We start from the raw sequence: 21871 nt of genomic DNA, 5'->3' as shown, positions 1-21871 counted from the left end.
ATGTGCGCTTCTTACTGCTAGACCTTTTGTGTCTAAGCTTGCTAATATCTAGTGCAAGTAGCTTTGTAAAGAGATAATCGGAGCTCTTCAAAACCTTCTACATTAACATTCTGGTGAACTTATTTTGTAGATGTCTGGTTAGGGTCAGACAAATGCTTTCAGAAACATGTTTTATTGAGCCAGATTAGCACTGTTGTCAAGAGAAACATTGGATGGCATAGGAAAGCTATATTTCTGCTAAAGCAGGGACATGATTGTATGAAAAGTAGACATGGTGCTTAGGGACATGGTTTAGTGGTGGACTTGGCAGTGTTAGGTTTACGGTTGGACTCGATGATCTTAAAGGTCTTTTCCCACCTAAATGATTCTATGATTTCTGATTCTATGAAAATAGTCAGTTCCAGAATCTTTGCAGTGAAGGCAAAGATGATTTGAGTTCCCTATATCATGATGCCTGTTGCTTTTCCACAGGCCTAAGTTGATTATCTCAGCACAGGCATGTGTCCATTGCCAATGAAAGCAGCTGTTCTTTTCCCACCAAGTCTCTCAGCATTGGCCAATCCTCTTCACAATAAATAACAGCGTCTAATTACCTTCTAATGAGTGAAGGAACCGAAAGCAGAAGTGACTAGAGAAATTCTCTCCTGAAATCCCTTTGCAGAACATTTGATGTAATGCCTGATTGTAAAGTACAGACAAGCGCTCTGCAGCCTGTGGAGGAATCTGCTTAGGCCAGTCCATACACTTTGTGAGTTCCCAAGTCTCTGCAGTGGTTCTGTGCATCTTCACTGGTTCTGACTCTCAGTGTCTCCCTCCTGTGGCTTTATGGGAACCAGGCTACTGGGGAGTGCTTGGCTGGTCTTGTCCCTAGCAATGGGGAAGTCATCATAAATGGGGCTAAGAGAGAAGCTAGGGTGGCCAGGCCATAACTCTGGAGATGCAGGTAGTTTGTGAGCAGTTCAAGTGCAGCTCCCATGCCAGTGCTAACCTGTGTGACTTGTAGCACTGTGTGACTGCCCTGCCTGGGCGCCTTCTAGGTGGTAGGCATCACCAGGTGTAGGATGAAGTCAACCACCACTGGTGAGAGGTGCTGAAGGAGATGTCACCATGCATCTCAGGGATGTGGCTGCATGCATGAACAGCTCCTGCTCAGCAATTACCGACTGCTTTGTCTCCCTTATGTCATTTCCTTTTCTGAGTCTAATGGAAAGTGAGAACTGTGGAAGTTCAGAAATTTTTTGTTCATTCTCAGAGTCTATTGGAATGTGGACTGCCTCCTTATTAGGGCTTTATGTGTTGATCTCAAAGCTCACATGCCAGCATTTGAAACTTTGCTTATGTTAAATTAAGTTATTAAGCAGAAAAAATGAGTGCTTGGTTTCCAGCAAGAACTTGTTGCTAAGCCTTGATTGACAACTGTTTGAGCAGGCTTCTGCCAACACTCTTTGTGTTTTCCTTGACTCCTGTTCTCTCAGTGGGCCTATGTGGAACCAAACTAGGCTGTGGAGAAGGTGGATGTGGTGCTTGCACTGTTATGATATCCAAGTATGATCCCTTTCGGAAGAAAATCCTGTATCCTTTGCAATCTGAACTCTTCAACAGAGAAATGAAATGGGGACAGATCCAGGTTCTTGACATTCCAGACCTGGTACTATTTAAAAAAAAAAAGGTTATATAATGTATGTTTCTGCCAAAACATAATTTTTCACTTTCAGAACATAAACTCAGAAAGCTAAGACAAGAAGGTATTTTTTTTCCTACAGCATTGCACAGTGCTGATAGGGAACTATTTCATTGTGCCCTGAAATATCTTCACTGACTCTAGCACGCAGGCTATCTGCCTTTTCCCAATTCAGAAAACCTTTATGTTCCTTTCTTGCAATGTAATATAACTTTTTGCTGTGATGACCCAAATGATGATTACTGTGATAAAATCTTTATTGCTATTGTATTATTACAATAATCTGGTTTCTGTATGCCAGCAGATATTAACTTTTTCTCTACTTCTATTGTAACCTTCAGAATGACTCTTATTTCCTGAGACAAACTTTCCTCCTGTTCTCTCTTTAATTAATTAAAGAGTGAAGCAATGGCATCAAACAAAAAGGGGAATGGAGAGCGAGGATGAGGCAGAGGGACAGGCCCCAGTTTATTTTTACTGTGGGGAATGGAAAGCACTGAAATCTTGGATATATTTGGAATAATGCTTGGAGATATTTTGACTTGGGATCGTCTAACTTAGTGGTTCTGCTTAGTAATGTGGCCTTGAATAGGATATCTTTAGGGTCATTATTCTGTCTTGATAGAAATGAAATAAAGTAGCTAGTTCCTATAAAAATTTTGGCAACATTATTCTATTTTACCTTCAGCCTGGACTTTTTCCCTTGTGTACCATCTAGAAATGGTTTCCTAGGTAAAAGGCTAAGAGCTACATGCTCTTTTGTAACTCTGCGAGTGGGCCAGGCCAGCTAGCTGTATAACATCTTGGTATTTGTAGTCTGCCCCTATAAATTACTTACATGGGTTCTGTAGCTTGACATGCAACAAGCATGTTTAAAGTTGCTATTTCTAGGTCAAATCCTATGGTGCATACTCAGTTTAAACTTCAAGTGAAGTTGATGAAAACTTTGGCTAAGTAGGTACTGTAGCATTTGGCTTGTAACTAATACCTGTATCATATCTATTTAAGTTCTCCTATTGTGTCCACTACTACAGTTTCTGAGTACTCTTCAGTCCTCCTGTTCCCTTTTTCCTTTGTTGAGCAGCACTGTCAAATGAAATGACCTTAATTTGTTATTTTAGCCACCATACTGCCAATGCTTGCCTCTTCCCTGTCTGTGCCCTGCATCATGTAGCTGTAACTACTGTTGAAGGCATAGGAAACACAAAATCCAGGCTGCACCCAGCCCAGGTAAGCTACTAATACTGGTAACTTTAAATCCCTCTGTCCATGTTTTCTTCTTATGTTAATTAATCCTGTTCCAGGGTGTTGGGACCTCCATCATAATGTTAAAGCCAGGAGTTTGACTTTCCACATGAGTAGTCTTTACTTGCAGGAATGACTAAGTGATGGAATCAAACTCCTGGGTCAATGCTGCAGCTCTGTTATGCCTTAACAAGTTAACTGGTGCTATCCTGGCTGAATTGCTAATGCTTTTGTTCTAGGGCTACGTGGCTGTATTTGGTCCACATCCTGGACCAAATCACAGGAACTGGGAAGACTGATGTTGTGGTGAAAGCCTATATAATGACTTGGAACCAGGAAATCAGAGTTAGATTTTGGCTCTCCTATGGCCTTCCATGAATGACCTTGGTTTCCTGTCCTGCATAGTTAGGAACCTTCCCTACAGTGGTGCAGTAAGGTTTGGTTCAGCAATGTTTCTGGAGTCCCAAAATATTCTTGGTGGGGAGGAGTGACAGCAATGTGAAGCCTTGCTCTTCTAGCAAGGTGTTATAATGCACTTTTTATGGAAGCAGACTTGCCTCAGCTTTGTCAGAGATACTGCTCCTTTAAGGGAAACTATGATTCATCTTAGTTTGTACAGTGGGTAGGACTTGTGCCAGTATCTATCTGAGACAGTAAACAACAAAGTGAAAAATAAGTTAGACACGCATGAATGGATGGCAGCTAGTCTGACCTTTGTTTGCTTGTCTTCTTTTCCTTATGTCCCCTGAAGATTCTAACAGCTAAGCTTTGAAACTGAAATTCAGGTCTATACAGGTAGCCCCAGCCTTTCTAGCATGGTAAATCTGAAGAACTCCTGATCTCATTGGAGGCTTCTAGTCACCTTCACTTACATTGGGTGTTCAAAGCCTAGATGCAAACTTTTCCGAGTGTTCTCTTCTTTGAAGTTTGCTTCACGAATTAATTGACCATCTCATCAGAGAACATCTGATAGTCTTAGCTCCTCTGGTGAGATTGCTTTTTTTTTTTAACAGAGATGTTACAGAAACAAGCAAAACAAATGAACTCACCTTGATATTATGAGCTGATGGTTGTTGTTACTTTTTCTCAGGAGAGAATAGCAAAAAGTCATGGGTCCCAATGTGGCTTTTGCACTCCAGGCATTGTCATGTCCATGTATACATTGCTTCGGAACAAACCTGAGCCCAAAATGGAGGACATAGAAGATGCTTTCCAAGGTAATACTCATAGCCCTGCAGAGATGCAACCTGTTCTGCTTTCATTACATCTGCTTCACCAAATGGGATGGAGGTGCACCTTTGTTTAATGTATTTTGTTAAAAATAGCCGATTATTATGAGGTTAAGAACTAGCTTTTCCACTAGGAGACTGGCCAGGTGCTATGAAGTGAACAAAAATGGCCTGTGGAAAACCTCGCAGAAGGTCATTGTTTGTCCTGAAGCAGGGGCAAGTGGCCTCAGTCTTGGATTAGGACCCCACTAAGCTTAAAACAGAACAAAAGGTGGCCTGTCCCTGGGGGGCTTATAAGAGCCTCCACATCTCCTTGTTTATTCACTGGTGTCACAAGAGCCTGCAGAGGTGACAGAGACCATCTGGGCCAGCCAACCTCAAGTAAAGGACCGAGACAGCAATGTACATGATGGAGTGGGGCAGAATCCAACTGTGTAAATCATCTGAGAGGCTACTGTTATTGCTGAGGTCAGAGCTGTTACCATGCTTCTGGCAGTGACCCGAGAGGAAATCAGATGCAGGAGAAAGCAACCTCTTTGTAATTCAGGAGACTGGATAGTTGGTATACTGATTAGACTCACACAATTGAGGTAAATGAATACTGAATAAAGCAGATTGAATTTTTTCTAAATTAATTTCAATTTAAAATTTCAACAAAAAGGGATGATAGGATTGTTGCAAGATTACTAATGCAATTTTCCTCTTCCCAGTTTTTTCATTAGCTTTATCTAGATTTGACAAGCTTTTGTGAGAAAAAATAAAATGTTCTAAAAGAAAAGAAGTTCTCAGCCAAATGACACTAAATCTTTATCCTTTTGCTCTGGCAATGCAGGGAACTTGTGTCGGTGTACAGGGTACAGACCCATTCTGGAAGGATACAGGACATTTGCTAAAGTAAGTGGATTCAGATAATGTTTAAAAAAATCTGGAAGGCTGGCTGTCTTTCTCTCTGTTACTAAAATACACCATGAGCTGAAATGGGGAGGAAGGAAATACACATGCTACAACAACCCAGGTCCAACTCTTGACCCCTTTGTATGTGCTTCATGCATTAATAATGTGGGCATGCTCTTGCCCACAACTCCTCTGCTGGTTTGGGTGAGGTACGAAGCTTTGCCATAAGTTTTTTCTAGTCCCTTTGTTCCTGAAAGACTGCTGGAGGCTGTGAAGAAAAGTAGGTCATTAGGTACTTCAGTGATTTCTAGCCACTTATGGGGCTACACTGGTATTAAATATCAAAAGTAAAGAATTTGGAATGCTGCCCATTAATTTCATTTTATTATCCAGAATTATGATCAACAAAAGAGAATACAAGCAGGAGTGAGATCCATTACAAATGGTTGATAAACCCAGTCGATATAGTCTACTTGGATTTCCAACAGGCTTTCAACAATGTCTCACCAAAGGCTTTTAAAGACAATAAGCAGCCATGGGGTAAGAGGGAAGATCTCTGTATGGATGAAAGATTGATTAAAAGGCAGGAAATGGCAGGTAGGAGAAAATGGTGTATCTTTGCAATGGAGGGCGGTCACTGGTGGAGTTCTGCTGGGACCTGTGGTGGGAGCAAGGCTGTTTAAGATATCCCTAAATGAGAGTGAGCAGTGATGTGAGAAAATAAGTTAACTGATATCAAGTTAGTCTGGGTAGTGAAGACAGGAACAGACTTTGAGGAATTTCAGAAGGACATTATGAACCTGAGAGACTGGAGAATAGAATGGGATACAAAATTCCGGGCAAATAAATGCAAAGCAATTTACAGAGTGAAAGGAAGTCCTCATTTCACATATAAAATGAACTGTGCAGTTCTGGTCCTCTCATCTCTAACAGGGTATAGCAGAATAGGAAAAGACTCAGAGAAGTGGAATAAGGATCACATCTGTGATAATCTGGCTTCCATACAAAGAAGCACTGAGTAGGCTGGGATGCTTCAGCCTGGAAAAAAGATGTCAGGGAGGGGAAGGGGCTCTACATAGCCCATATAGTGGTTTGTGTTGACCTCTGATAGAGATCTACAAAGTTGTGACTGGCACGTGGAATGTGGACAGGCATCTGCTGTTTGCTGCCTCTTCCAATACAAGAGCAAGGTGTCAAGAAATGGAACTAGTAGGAGTCAGGTTGAAAACAAAGGCAGATGGTCTGCCACGTACCAGGTAGCTGACCTGCAGAACTCACCAAAGGGTGTTGTGGGCACCAAAAACTTACACAGGCTCCAGGGAAGACTGAGCAGGTACTAGGCTACTGAGGGTTACTAAAGAGACAGAAACCACACTGGGCTGAAGTAGTCCCCTGAGCTGAAAGCAATTGGATGCTGGTAGAGTACTAGGTATTGTATTGTATGTGCTTGTCCCTTTTATGCTTCTCTGGGTATCTCCTCATAACTCCAGCTGGACTAGAGATACTGGCTCAATGGTCAGAGATAAGTTCTAAACCAGAACAAGAGGTCTATCAGTAGACTGGACATGACCTAGCCATCACACTGCAGGATACAGCCTTCCATTGGCAAGGGAAACACCTACTTGCTTGGCACCTTCCATCTCCCATTTCTGCTTTGGCTATAATAAATGTGGGATCAATTTCTCTCAAAAGGGAATCAAGTCTACTTCATTTCCTTGGAATCTGCACACTTTTCTCAGAACAGTTTTTGTCCCCACAGGACTTGAATTGCTGTGGCAGAGTAGCCAATGGCACTGGATGCTGTCGTAGTGAGAGGGAAAATAGCATGGTAAGCTGAATTTTAAAAGCCATAACCTCATTTTGCAATAAAGTGTTAGAGTTTTGGTGTATTAATCACCTCTCTGGCTCTACTGTGGTGCAGATATTCAGAGCCATCTCAGCTGGTTTGAATGTCTGTCTCTTGGAAAACACTGTGACCACATTTGTCCTGGTTAGCATGACTAGCCATTGTGACACAAGTTTTACAATAGTGAGCTAGATACGTTCCTTCTGAATCTGTGAGGTGCAACACTTTTGTGAAATAGCATGGTGACAACTGTACACAATGTGTTAACAGCTTCTGGTATATTGAAGCAATCCATCTTTCTGTGAAAACAGATCTAAAAACCGGTTAATTCCCCAGTATGATCTTTCCCGAACTTTGCGGTCCAATGATGAATGAAGTAATTTAATCACCATTCCAATAAATTGTACAATTGGAACCTTTTGGAATATCCGGAGGAAAAAAGTTAATCACGTTTTATGTACCAGTTGAGGTACAAGCAATGGACGGATGAAAACAAGGAATTGGAGCATAAGGTAGTGTGAGTACAAAATGAATTTAGGAAAGAAAGAATATAATGAAATTCTTTGCCAGGAAATTCCAGTGAATTCTGTGGATTCTTTGTTAGGAAGCATCCAGTGTTGTGTGGAACACTCCAGCAATTAGGACTGCTTGGAGCTCTTTCGTCAAGTAGTTTATTAATGAAAAAATGTTACTGCAAATTTCTGTGATCCAGAGATTGATAAAAGGGGAGGAATATATCCTGTAAAAGTTGGAATGTTCTGACTTTATATAGAATAGCTGAAGTGTGCTTGTTTCTTCAGAATGGAGGCTGCTGTGGAGGAAAAGCCAATGGTCCAGGCTGCTGCATGAATGGAACAGAAGAAAATGTGGTAAGGTGCCTCTCAACTATTAGTTTTTTTCTCTATTTCTGATGTTTTGAGTTTCAGCTCTGGCTTGTTCTATGCCAAAGCCCAATGCTTTTAATTTAGCTGTATTTATGCAAAGCAGTTTAGACTGATTTATATTTTATGCTGGTCTTACCTCAGAAAAGGTACCTTTGATGTAATTTAACATGTCAATGTGAAAGTGATGTTACTTTTGATTGGCAAAAACCTGTTAGTGTGTTCAGGGTTCAGGTTCGGGTTTCTGACCAGACATGCATTGTGATCAGAAAAATATGACTGAAGAACCTGAAACGCTGGATCAGGTGGCATCTTTTCGCTGTGTTTGTCATTCTTTGCTCCATGAAATAGTAATAGGGATTTGACTGGAAAGTGGAATGAGTTAGGGTTGTATGTGGATAGCTTTCTCCTCTGCCACCCAGCCTTTTGCATTTTCTTTGTCATAGACAATGATGTCCTCCAGCCTGTTCAATTCTTATGAGTTCCAGCCACTGGACCCTACACAGGAGCCAATCTTCCCACCAGAGTTAATGGTAAGTTCATTCAGAAAGAAATAGTATGTGGTTCCTTGGTTTCATTGTTCTGCACAGGGTTTGAATGTCTGCAGTGTCTCTGCCCTGAGGAAATGGCAGTGCAAAAGATGGCTGCTGATAAAAGAAGAGCATGGGCATGAATGCTTCCCTGTTTTACAAAAGGGAAGGCTTTTAAGCCAGGGTGGTTTAAAAGATATGTAGGCCAAGTGCCTCCCCCAGCTGGCTAGTTTTCCTCTCTGTTTCTCACCATACATGCCTGCTCTTGGGTTGCCTTCCTTTCCGGTCACTGCCTGTCCAGGGGTGGAACAGTTGCTGACATCTAGATTTCAATTTACTAGGTCAGATGTGAACTTCTACATTAAATACAGCCATATCTGAGCTAATCACCCTGTGCTCCCTTTATAGTGTAGGAAGAGAAGTAGAAGCTATGGGATGTAGCTGAATATATGTTTCAGCTAGATGACTTCCCAAAAGGACCAACTTCTCTCCACTCAATGTAGCAGGAGTAGAAGTTGGCTGGCTCACACTGACATCAAAAGTTAGGTGAGATTAGTCTCTCTCCATGTTTCATTCCTGTCTTTTTGGGGGTAGTTTTCCCCTAAGCAAATGTGTCCCAGCTAGGAATCTAGTCTGGCACATGGCATGTTTACAGCTTCCTTCACATTTAACAAACAACTGAAATTCAATCATTAGTTCTGCTGCAGCACCCAGGCTAAATGTGTCATGAGCTACAGCATGAGTAGGTTCTCATAGACCATAGCGTAATATGTATTTAGCTTGAGACAGGTCCCCTCTGTTTCTTCTCTAAGACGTTCTCCTGCCTAAGGGTTGATCTGATGTTGCTGGGACACGGCCATGCTAGTCTGTTTTCTTCAGTCACCGGAAGAAGGCATTAAAAAGGGAACCAGAATCTGGCCTTACAGCTGGTAACTCAAATTCAGCAGTGCTAAAGACTGACATTTGTGCAGTGAGATGAGAATGGAAAACTCATTACTTCTAAGATGGCTGCAGCCACAGGCGTCTGCCAGAACTTTGGTCAGATGGAGCTTGCTGGCAGAGGTCTTGCTTAGGGAGATGTGGCAGCAGGATGCACCTGGAAGTATCAGGAAGGCAAAACTTTTTCCAGCATGAAAAAGACTTGTCACTGCTAGGAGAAGGATGGGGAATGGCTAACTGCCAACAACAGTGTGGATATCATAGCCACTTGTCAGTAACTTGACTGAGATGGAGCCTGGCCTGGCGTAGGCATGGGCAGCATGTGAGCAGGGATTCTTGGCTTGATGTAGGGTCTGAGCTCTATCTGAATTCACTTTTGCAGACTCAGAGTAATAAACAGCAGAAACAGCTGTGTTTCAAAGGCGAGCGTGTGATGTGGATCCAGCCTACAACTCTCAAGGAATTGGTGGCTCTCAAATCCCAGTTCCCCAATGCCAAGCTCGTTGTGGGGAACACGGAAGTGGGTAAGAGGAAGAGCTAATGCTCATTATGAGCAGCTGGAAAACTTTCCATGGAGTACTTCGTGAGAACAGTGCAAATGTAAACCTCCTTCATGCCATTGCTGTTATAAATAGCTGATTAATCTTCAGGTTGTATGTAGGAACAAATTTTCTTCTCAGGTAGATTAATCTCACAGTGAATGTTTTTCCCTGTCCTTTGCTGTGTCGGGCGAAAAAAAATGCTTATCTAGACCTCTGAGCTTTTGTGCTAGTTTTGTGGAACTTTGAGAAGAAAGGAGTGGCACAGCGTAAAATGTCCTCATAATCAAATTGACTCAGTTGTGAAACCTGTGTATTGAAAGATTTTTTAGTGAGTAAACTTTCAAGACTTGAAATCTTACTGTTTTTTCGCCCAAAATATATACTTCTGCAAACGTAATTGCTGAGGAGGAGACTTCAGACGTATTTAGTAATTCTGTTATCCTGAGCAATTGGTTCAGGAGACAATCCCCACACCTTGTATGGTTCATTGTATTCATTGTTCTTTCCTGAAGGATTATGTACAACAATAGCCAGGTTACACAAGTACTAAACAGCGTATTTAAGGTTATTATAAGCCTAGAAAAGAGTCTCTAATAAAACTTCCCTAGAGAATTCTGGTATTAGTGGAAAACAGCTTTTAGTTTGGTATCTCTGTGACCTTATATAATCTGTGTAACAGATGGTCAATGAACTGACTCTTTAATAGGCCTGCTGCCATTTCATTGGGAAACAGTTAACTTAGGCTCTCTGTCACCTGTGTGTAACTGAAGGAGTCTTACTTTTCCTTAAGGTATTGAGATGAGGTTGAAGAACATGTTGTATCCAGTGATAATAGCACCAGCATGGATCTCTGAAATGAATGCTGTTCAGCACACTGAAACAGGTGAGCAAAAAAGAGGCAGAATGCCTCTTGAGTGAGGGGGGACTCCACGGAATAGTGAAGAGGATATGAAGGAAAATCCCCAGATTAAAAACTGCTTTCTGTATGCATTAATGCCTCTCCCATGCAGGGAATCAAGTGAGTGATATGTAAAAATAATTTGAGAATCAAAGAGGGCTTTCACTAGAAGGTATATTAGACATTTTATCTGTTTGATGCATGGTGTTTCGTGTGTATTAACTGGGTTAATAATGGGTTTCAATGGGCAGTGTTTTTATTTAGAAAGATCTTAAAATTAGTAACTGGGGGAAAGATGCTGGATTTGACAGCCTAAGTGACTAAGAGAAGTATTGCATTTATCTTTGTGGTGGAAACAGGTCAACCTTACAAATAATTAGAAGTAATTAGGACAATGTAGTGCATGTGGCCCAGTGCTTGGTAGCATGTTTAAGGTGTGGAAACTGGAGAGGAGTTGGAGTTCACTTTTCAAAGGACAAACTAATACCTATAGGAGGGCAATATCATTCATAATACACTGAGGCAAAAGGGTGGTGTGTTACTGTCGTGTGAGAGGCAGTACCACCATAAGCTGTGATTTAAAGGTGAATTTTGTTCTGAGGATGTGATGTTTACATGCAGTGCATACAAAATAGTCCAGTGTGACTGAATGTCTTCTCTAAACCCTGCTGTCTAATTAAACTCAGTGGCATCTAAGCTTTGTAGACAGAGTTATAACCGTCCTCCTGTACCTTGACATTTGGGAGAGCAGTTCTTTTCATTTGTTTGTTTACAGGGGTCACCTTTGGCGCTGCCTGTACCCTGAGCTCAGTAGAAGAGGTGCTGAGAAAAGCGGTGGCAGAGCTTCCTCCTTACAAAACAGAGGTCTTCCAGGCTGTCCTTGAACAGCTGCGGTGGTTTGCAGGGCCACAGATCAGGAACGTTGCCGTAAGTGACTCAGGAGCATCAGGGACTGGAATTGAAAACTCAGTCTGAGGAGCTGGCCTGCCTTATCCAATGTTGGTGTGCCTTGTGCTTCTCACACGAGAACATTTGCAAACGTAGGCAAAGAAGCTAGTACACGTAAACCAACCCTAGGAACTGATAGCAACATGGGTCTCAGCTGGTGTCTGTGCTACACTGATATCACAGATTTAGCAAGCAAGGGAAACGTGGCAGTTGTCCAGGTCTTCCATTGCTGTTATCAGGATAAGTGGGGGAAACTGTAGTAAGATTTGACTAATTTAACAAAAATGTATTTAGAGTGCTGGACAAACTTCAAAGAAGCAGGTGTGTAGATTTTTTCCAGCACAACTATGGTAGTCATAGTGTTCATGCATCAAATCTGGCAAATTTTCCTCTAGTTTTGAAGGGAAAGAGGAGGTGGGTTCGGTGTGTTCAAACTCCATATACTAAAAGAAAAAAATATCAAGCAAGCAGATGAACCAACCTGCCAAACACAAAATTTTGTTCCACAAGATAATGTGCATTTGTATGCAGCCAAATGCACTACATTTGTATTGCAGCCAGAAAACTTGGGCTCCTGAACATTACTGAAAAGATGCTCTATACTTTAATGGATCTTCCCTTAATTGCGGCTACAGTGATTGAATTTTGACATTGTTGGGCGTACGTGGTTTGAGCATAACGTAGTTTTGATGCATTACCCAAAGACTGTTCCTAAAACTGTTTCAGGCAAATGTTAGTATTGACTGGGACAGCAACTGGTTTAATGGGTTTTATGTTTTCCCACTTCATTAAAGGCCTAAAATTGCTGAGTGAGCAAAAAGAATTTATCGAAGCAAACTCAAGCAGAACTAACCTTTAGTGCACTGTGTATGGAGTAATGCAGGATTACAAGATGCTATGGCTGTATCTTCAGGTTTTTTAATATTTATCTGATGCATATATTATCACTCTAGGCTCTTGGTGGGAACATAATGACAGCAAGCCCAATTTCTGACTTAAATCCTGTGTTAATGGCAAGTGGAAGCAAACTGACTCTGGTATCAAATGGTAAGTTACTTACATTTCCTTGTAGCACTGAGGGGAGTGGGATAGTCAACAGTCCTCTGCCATGGGTTGTTAGGTCAGGTCAGAACTTGGAAGTGGAAGTTAACATTACATAAAATAGGTTTAGTCTGAGTCTTCAGGGGTTTTGCCCTTTTTGAGGCTGAGGTCCTAAGGCTAGGCCTAAGGTTGGCTTCCTAAAGAATTTTGAACTTCCGTGCCAGAATGAATCTCTGGTACTGCGTATGTACTTACAGACATGTCCTTGTGAAGAGCTGGTTGAAGATGTCTATTCATGAAAAACAATAGGCATGAAATTATTTCTGTCACTATCATACTTTGATCCTTGTAGATTTTTCAGCTAAAGATTGAAACTTGTTTTGTTTTGTTTTTTTCTATGAAGAAAGCCAAATGTCTCGATTTGTATTTGCTCTTAGGAAGAATTTTTTTTTAAATAGGATCCTTGAAGTAAGTGGACTGCCTGATCAGTGACTTTCTCTTGTACTGGTTTGTGTGCAGGCTAAGGAAAGCGGAAAGAGGGAATTACATTGGGATGTTGGAAACTGGCTCACGTGGAGGCTCAGCTCTAGTTAGATAAAGAAGGAGAGAGATCTCTGTGATCAGTTCCTGCACAAATAAAACTCTGTATGTAGGTAGAAGCTGTCACAGATTCCATAAGGACCAAAGTAAATCTGAGAAAATCCTTCCTGATTTGGTGAAAGAGAGTGGAAAATGAAAACTGATACCATATCAAGAGTGATTTGTGTAGATTGAAGGCTCTTTCACACATACTATTGCCATTCTTCATCTGAGTTATTCATTCATGCGTCATTGATCTCTCCTTGCTCTACAGGGGGCAAAAGGACTATCACAATGGATGAGAAGTTTTTCACTGGATACAGAAAGACAGTAGTTAAGCCTGAAGAAATACTTCTCTCTGTTGAAATACCCTACAGCAAGAAGGTAAGCTTGTAGGAAAAGACTTTAATGTCCATGGAACTAAAATGCTGTTATCTGAGTGTTATTTTCAATGTTAGACACTTTATTCCTTGGAGACTGACCTCCAAATGCTTATGTAGTCCCAAGTGGACCAGGAAGCAAGTCAATTATTTGGCGAAAATCTAGCAACATACTCTTTTTGACAAGCAAGGGGAGCTGGGCTCTGTGGTAAAGTACAGGAAGCCCAAGAAGTTTTCTAGTGCAAGAAATATAAATTTCACTTTATTGTCTGGAGCTTTTTGAGTGCATTCAGTTATGATGAAAGGTGACAAAGTGATGTTCCCAGAGGTCTAAGTTCTGTTTGCAAAATAGTACAGCAAAGATGCTAGCAGTTCCTGAAGTAAAGTGAAGTTAAGGTTCCCGAGGTTCCTGCTTCATTTCTGTCAACTGAAATGGGAAAAGAAATGGGAAAAAGTGTGTACGGATAAGAGGGAGGTTCAGTTTCTGCATCCTTGCCTTGCAAGACTGAAACCAGAAGGACTAATTATTAGGGCATTTTGGCAATGTGGACTTGCAACTTCAAATGAGCCTGCAAAACTTCCTTTGAATAGAACAGTGAACACTTCTCTTCTGTAGCAGCATGAACCATAACTGATTCAGAGCATCTAAGAGGTAAAACTCTCTTTTTTTCCCTTTAGGACTGAGAACATTAGACTGTAATTTTATGGCTGTGAAGGTATTTACCTTTTTAGGGCTTGATGCTACAAGTTATAAGATGCAAGTATTCACAGTGTAGTGACACATTTTCTTTATAAATGGAAAACACTGATTTAATTGAAATGCCATCATATTATGGGATAGAACCAATAAATCCTTTGTCTATCCTCTCTAATTTTTGTATCTAACTATTAAGGGAACACAGCTGTTTTATTTATGGTGTTTCCCCATCTATTTCTGAGCGATTCTTCTTTGATCTTGTGATAATTGCAGGAAGCATTGCTTTTTGACAAAATGAGAAACATGCTTGAGGTAGTCAACGGAAAACACCATATTCCTCCATCCATGTGACAGTCATATGGCAATTTCACAAAACAAACAAATGTTTACCAGCAGGGCAATGGCTTCATCCCTAGGTTATATGCAGTTCATTGATCTGAAAAACTAAAGCAACTTTTGAACTCTCCACTTCATGATTTCTTGGCTGATCTTTGCTCACAAACATGAAGTCAGGGAGACTAAAGTTCTTCAGGGGATGTCTGAAGGTGCTGGCATGTGGCAGGCAAAGTCTTCTGGAGCTGTGATTTCCTCACAACTGGAAGCAGGGCTGTGTCAGCACACAGCTAGATCGAATTTTTTGGTTTATGCTTATTTAAAACTGATGTTACCTCTTGCATTGATGTGACTTGTCACACCAAGGGTAAGACTGGCCAAACAACAGAAAGCATTAGACTAAAGAAGTTTAGCAGTTTACACGATTCAGTGTTACTGTAGGGGGACTGAGCTCAGGGTAGGCTTTACCACAGAGAGGCTGTTAAGGAAGAGGAGGTAACACTTTTTTCTCCTGCTAGTTTGTGTGTCAGATATTTAAGATATTAAGGGAATAAAGATTTTTGGGTCTATACTTGTAAGGGATTGCAGCTGAGCAAAGACAGTATTTAGAAAAGGAAACCGCTCACTAGATTAAAGATAAAATACAAACAGATTCCAGAAGAGAAAACTGCTTAGCTTTTTGTATATAACAAGGCATTCCTAGAACAGGACATATCCTTTATTTAACAACCCTCTTTCTCTTCTGGACTATAAAAACATTCCGTGTGTTCCACATAATGTTCACAAATGTTATGCACCACTTGCGTTATTACTCACTTAGTGACCATCAGTTTTTCATGTCCTTTCCCTTGCATACAACTTTCTCTATCACATTTGTCACTGTTACTTTATTTTTATGATAATGGTATTCTGTATTACATAGACATTTACTGATTTTCAAATAGAAAAAGCCTGACAACACAATACCTATATATTTCTATCTTTGGAAAACAATCTTAACCTACTGTTTGCTCAGTATTGCCATCAAAGGCTCATGGTATCACAATTTTTGCCCTGCTGAAGAGACAGAAAGCACTCATGAAGTCTTACTTCATCCTTTAAATTCGTATCCTCCAACCTTCATCCATTATTGATCTCTATATTCCATGGCGGTGGACTGAAAAAATTGACATGGAAACAATGTTTTTGCAATTGTGAATATTGCCTATGAATCTTTCAAAGCCTGTGGATTTCTTAATGTGCTCCTACCTAGTGTTGCATCTTGTCCAGAAGTGGAGAGGGGAGACTAATCTAGGTCCCTAATATGCAGTGCTTAAGACTAAGGGTTGCTTGGTGTTCCTGTGAGAATAACTAACAACTAGAAACTTTCACTGTGATAGTTTAGAGGGGACATGCTCTGTTGTTTTACCAAGAGGTAGGGCAGACATGGGTAGCTGATGTGATGGTTACCTTACCTACACTCCTAGTGAGGAAAAATAGCGAGTGCCTTTTGTCCCACAGGACTCTGTACCAAGAAAACTAAGGTGTCTTGTGAGGAGTGAAGGCAAATATTGTGCTTTGGTTGCAATCATGTTGTTGGAAATCTTCTCTGAAGTGTGCAGTAAGAGAAGAGGCTGCTTTTTCTCCTCTTTGAAAGCTAATTGGTTTAACAAGCAGAGTGGCAGAACATCCTCATTGGGAGGATGCTATTGATGCTCCTCTGCTATTATCTGCTGGCTGCCCACTAATTACTTGAATTCAGGAAATGAAACACACCCTTGAGTTATATCTCCAGTAACAAGTTCTCGAGGCACAAAAGGGGCCTCTTGTGAAACCGTTCTCATTGCCAACAATAGAGGAATTGTTCTTTACAATGATGAAAGAATTGCTGTCCGTTTCTGATTAGAAATAATTAATGGAACAGACTGCTGTGCTGTGCAGAGTCACTTGGCTAAGCTATTAAGAGAAGGAACTTGGCAAAAAAACTCTCCAGAAGGGCAAGGCAAAGACATCGGATCTGATTCCTCTCTTAGTCTGCAGGATGCCTGAACAGCAATTTGTTATAATCTGCAGGACAGGCAAGAGGAGAAACTGACTGTACTGTGACTCCAGGGTGACACCATCACTCAGTGTATACTGGTAGAGTGTTAATCTCACATTTAGTGCCACTATTCATAGGAGAGCTACTGAGTTTTGTGAGTTGTAGTTGCTGGTGCATTTAAAAGAATTTCCTTGCTCTGTGGAGACCAGCAGAGGGTTCAGGATAGTTACTGAGAATTGTATTTGCAGTAACAGATTGAAATTGTCTTATATTAATTAGTCTGGTCTATTCTAGAACAGTGAGATATTTGTGATTATTAATTTCAGTTCTTGCAGAGTTCAAAGACTTCCAAAGGGAAGGGGTTTAGGATATGAGTTCTACTGATTAGGCTTCCAGCTTAGCAGCCTGGGAGAAAGAAAAAGTTGCTGAGGAACTGTAAACTTGTTTATGTACAAAAAATCTGTCCTGGTTCTTCCTCTCAAGATACGGAAAAAATGTGACAGGTACGAGCAGATCTCTGTCAAAGCTCCTCTCCCACACACTCCTAGATTGGCTAATAACCACTGATCTAATACATTAGAATTAATTGTTGGATCATGTGAAAAAATACAGCGCTGCCTGAGCAAACATGTCCTGCTTGGCCCTGCAAGATAAATCAACCAAATACAGTTCCCTGGAATAGCTCATCCATGTAGAGACAGGTTAACAGCTTGTCCATGTTTATACTCCAAAGCATGCCAAGGTAGAGAATAAAGAAATATTTTCCTGTCTTCTAGGGTGAATACTTCTCAGCTTTCAAGCAGGCTTCCCGTCGGGAGGATGACATTGCTATTGTGACCTGTGGGATGAGAGTCCTGTTCCAAGACGGCACTAGCCGAGTGGAGGAGATAAAACTAAGCTATGGAGGAATGGCTCCTACAACCGTCCTGGCACTAAAAACTTGCCAGGAGCTCACTGGCAGGTAGGAATTTTTCTGTGATAGAAAGGCTGTCTAATGGAACGGTGCTGATTTTTACAGGAGCAGTTCAAATACCCTAAATCCTCTCTGATAGTACACAGAAGGAGAACAGGGAAGAAGTGTAGCTACACTTTTGCAGCAGTCTGCATTTTGTGTGATGCCTTGTTTCCTCCAGTACTCCTTACCCTCAAAGATCCACGTCTGTCTCTCATTCAGACAGCCATTTCCTTGCTAAATTCACTCATCTGTTGAAGTGGGCAGAAGCTAGATGTGGGCATGAGCTACAAAACTGATTTTCTTTCAAACTGGACTGAGAAATCTGCGCTCTTATCATTTAATAGCTTTGCCACATCTTTAGCAAAGATGACACGAGCCCAAGATGAGAGCAAAGCTGACACATATGCTATAAACAGAGATAGAACAGGTGGCTGTTGCTTGAGAGCTTGTGGGGCTGCCATGTGAGAAGAATTAGTCTGCTGTGGTGATATTTAAGGCTGAGAAAGGGCTCTGTGTCACCTTTGTTCCCTTGCAGGGACTGGAATGAGAAGCTGCTGCAGGATGCCTGCCGCTTACTGGCGGGTGAGATGGATCTGTCTCCTTCTGCGCCTGGTGGGATGGTGGATTTCCGACGCACGCTCACGCTCAGCTTCTTCTTCAAGTTCTACCTGACGGTCCTTCAGAAACTGAGCAAGAACCACAATGGCACTGTGAGTGCTGCTAGGGAAGGCAGATTTGGGGAAGGAGGACCTGTATGTGCTGTCTTGGTGGGGAAGGCATGGGGAGGGTTCAGATTCAAGCAGAGTTGTACCTGATAACAAACTCCATGTTGCAATAGCTGCCAGAGCTACTCTACTCCTTACCTGCATGACAGTGACTAGTGTATCTTCCCACTTGCTTCCTCGTGGCATCGCCACCTTGCTGTGGAAGGATGCTGATCTGTGGATTCACAGGAGGATTCCTGGACTTCTCCCCTTCGTTGCATTACAACTGCTCTCGCGGGTCTGTGGCTATTCTTTGCACAGAGCCTGAGCCCTGTTTACCTTTCACCCAGTAAAAGATGAATTATCTTCACTGGAGGATGGAAAATATCCTGGGCTACTGGGGAATGTGAGAAAGGGACTGGCAGGGAAGATGATTGTTCTTTAATATGTCTCTGGCAGAACAATCTGTGTGAGCCCGTCCCCTCGAACTACATCAGTGCTACAGAGCTGTTTCACAAAGATCCCATTGCAAATGCCCAGCTCTTCCAAGTAAGTGGCAGTACCTGCATGACGTAGACCCGGGCTTCTCTGTAGCTCAAACTGCGCTTCTTATCTTGTTGTCTCCCTGAGTATGGGCAATACATGAACTTACATAATGCCATTCCTGAGGCTTGTATTTGGGTGTCACTCCCTTCCTTGCTTTAGGATACAACGTTCTTTCCTATCATTGCCCAAGACTGTTCCTGACATGTACAGCTTCATAAAAATCACTGGGGGTAGCACTTTCCTCCTGCAGCCAGCTCCATATCCAAACTGAAATTGCCCTTCTGCTTTCCCCAGTTACAGCCTGCCTTTCTTTGCATCTCTCAGGCTTCAGATTCAGGTTATATCTTCTTCCTTATTTCTCTGTTAATGACCTGCTCTCTTCAGCTTTGAGAGTAGAAGCTAGCTTCAGAACTTGAACCTTTTATGCAAGCTGTCACATCAAACCCTTCTCTCTCACAGCAGTTTCCAAAACCAAATCCCTTTCACTTCATTCTCTACAGCCCCCTCTGTGTAGCCACTCCATCTTGTTTACCTTCCTTTCCCACAGGACTGAGCCCCCATCCCATTCCCCATCTCACTAGAATGTCTCCTCCTCCTCCTCGCCTTTTGCTCTCCCATCAATGCTTCTGTCCCCTGCAATCTAAGCAGTAGTAGTCAGTCATGTGTTTTACTCCAGGAAGTGCCCAGGGGGCAGGCAGTTGAAGATATGGTGGGCCGGCCTTTGATGCACGTTTCAGCAGCCAAACAAGCATGTGGAGAAGCTGTTTACTGCGATGATATCCCTCACTATGAGAATGAGCTGTATCTAACGCTGGTGACCAGCACCAAAGCCCACGCTAAGATCCTGTAAGTGTTGCTTCTGAGTTTCAGATGTTGGAAGCATCCAGTGCCTGGTGGCTTAGAAAACATTGACCTGTCAAGTTGCGGGTGAGGGAGAGGTTTCTGCATTAGTGGGAACTCCAGTTCATTGCACATTGTGACATGGAGGCGAACTGTATGTGTTACAGCTGCCTTGCAAGTCTGCTTCAGTGGGAATATGAGGGAATTGACACCAAACTCAGAGCTTTACTGAAGCACAAAGCCCTCAGCCCTAGGCAACCTTCTTACATGTCCCATCTCTTATACTCAAGCATGCAGGATTAAAAAGGAGCAGGGTAGGAGAGCACCACAATATCTGAGGAGATGTCATTTTAATCACTAACCAGAGCATGTAGCTTGAACATGCTCTTTCCTATCTGCCTAAGAATTTAAGTTGTAATATGCAGTTCCGCCACAGCACTCCTGCTTCTGGTTTTTGCCTTGCATGGTGCTTGCTTGCACTGGCTATGATCAAGCCCTCTGCATAACAGTCCGTTGTGAGTTAGCTTCAGCTATTAGATGTAGACCTGTGTGTGCTTGGCTGTAGCAAGGTGGATAGGTCAGTATTTGGAAGTGCAGCTGTCTCTGGAAACATCTTGTCCATGCAGGGCATGACTGATGCATAATTTATAACAGTAGTGACTAACCAACTCTAAAATGCCTATCCTGGCAGGTAATGCCATCTGCATTCTCATATGAGTTTTAATGCTGTTATATTCCAGGTCTGACTGCCCCCCACAATTCCTGATTGTGCTTACATTGTGGTGGCTCTGCAGGCTCTCATCTGCCCTCAACTGCTTTGATGTGGGACACTCTGCATTACATTGCCTCGTGTCATCCTCAATAGCCTTGCAATGTGCTGTTGGTTCCTTAGGCAATACTTCCTGCCTATTTAGGCTTCCTGTCCAGCGGCTTCCCACAGTGGTCTAACATGGGACGGGCAGCATGGTGGTCATGGATGCACAGATGTAGTAGTCGACTCGCAGGTTATGAAAGAAATTGCTCTGTCATCATAGTTAAACCTTAGGTGTTGCAACATGGTCATTGATGAGTGCTGCAAATGCATAAGCATTGTTACTACTACCAGTGCAGATGGGGCAATAGAGAAAGTATCAGATCTATGCCTGTGACCACAATATGCAGTATTTTCTAGAGGTTGCTGTACACATTCTCTTGCATTTGCGTTGTGCACTTACATTTCAAGCTGTGAGCCTGTATTGTTCTATAGAAGAAGTAGCAGAGTATTTCGTCAGGTGACAGAAGTATCTCAGCCTATGATTTTGTCGGTCAAAATATTGACTCTGAAAACTTCCACTTCACCCGAGTCAGATTTTTACCACTAAGTGTAAATTAGAAATCATCTGCCTCTGTATTTCTAACTAAGGGAAACTGTCAGGGGATTGTTTTCCGAGGCATTACTGCAGAAGCACGGGAAAGTGAACTTTCCAAAGAAAAATAGCATTGTCTTCAGTTCCTGCTGTCTAAGAGTTCATGTGGGAAAGTTCATTCATACATTTAATGTCTTTTTAAAAAAGTCTGTAGCTCATTGGGATTCATAAACAGCTACTTTCAGGCACAGTTTGTATCAGATTTTCAGGAATCTAAACAAGCATGCTGAAAAAATTGCAGCAATTTACAGAAGACAATAAATCATTCAGCAGAAACAAAGCCACAGTTTTTCTATTCCCAACAGTTCCCTTGTAAAGCAAGCCAATTACATGGCCAATGTAGAAAATTTTGCAAAAGGAGCTTGAAAGTCTTTTGGAATACATTTTTTATGAAGTGCTCCATATAAAAATTAAATTATATTGCACTTTTCTAGTTACTTTCTTCCCTACTTGTCACTTAGTTTTAAATATGTATATGATTCAAGCAGACAAACATTTTGGTTAGATACCTCTTTTGCTGATTGCCAAAGAAAGCCTTTCATGAAGCTTTTTGTCTTTTGGAGCATCATTTCTTTTGCATCCTTTTAAATACCCTGCAGCTTCCTTGTGATTGATACTCAACAACTTCTCCCTGACTCACAGCCACATTTTTCTCTAGAGGTGAACCCACGGTAGATGATATGTGTCTGCAGTAAAATTTCATGTTTATCAATAGACAGGGAGTATTCTTGCCTTCA

General features: G+C 41.8%; 1 protein-coding gene across 1 annotated transcript in view; it reads left to right on the top strand.

Annotated features, from left to right (window-relative positions):
* Window positions 1-21871, top strand: part of XDH (xanthine dehydrogenase) — a 51145-nt gene that overhangs the window by 7926 nt on the left and 21348 nt on the right. The window contains exons 3-18 of the mRNA XM_050893438.1: window positions 1476-1572; window positions 2803-2911; window positions 4017-4143; window positions 4988-5049; window positions 6809-6877; window positions 7696-7764; window positions 8223-8309; window positions 9628-9769; window positions 10578-10670; window positions 11461-11612; window positions 12587-12680; window positions 13528-13637; window positions 17460-17644; window positions 18174-18348; window positions 18802-18891; window positions 19565-19734. Coding sequence (XP_050749395.1) covers window positions 1476-1572; window positions 2803-2911; window positions 4017-4143; window positions 4988-5049; window positions 6809-6877; window positions 7696-7764; window positions 8223-8309; window positions 9628-9769; window positions 10578-10670; window positions 11461-11612; window positions 12587-12680; window positions 13528-13637; window positions 17460-17644; window positions 18174-18348; window positions 18802-18891; window positions 19565-19734 — 1831 coding nt within the window. The remainder of the gene's footprint in view (window positions 1-1475; window positions 1573-2802; window positions 2912-4016; window positions 4144-4987; window positions 5050-6808; window positions 6878-7695; window positions 7765-8222; window positions 8310-9627; window positions 9770-10577; window positions 10671-11460; window positions 11613-12586; window positions 12681-13527; window positions 13638-17459; window positions 17645-18173; window positions 18349-18801; window positions 18892-19564; window positions 19735-21871) is intronic.

This window comes from Gymnogyps californianus, chromosome 3 (assembly GCF_018139145.2).
Source record: "Gymnogyps californianus isolate 813 chromosome 3, ASM1813914v2, whole genome shotgun sequence".
NCBI lineage: Eukaryota > Metazoa > Chordata > Aves > Accipitriformes > Cathartidae > Gymnogyps > Gymnogyps californianus.
This window is presented reverse-complemented; position numbering and strand designations above follow the sequence as displayed.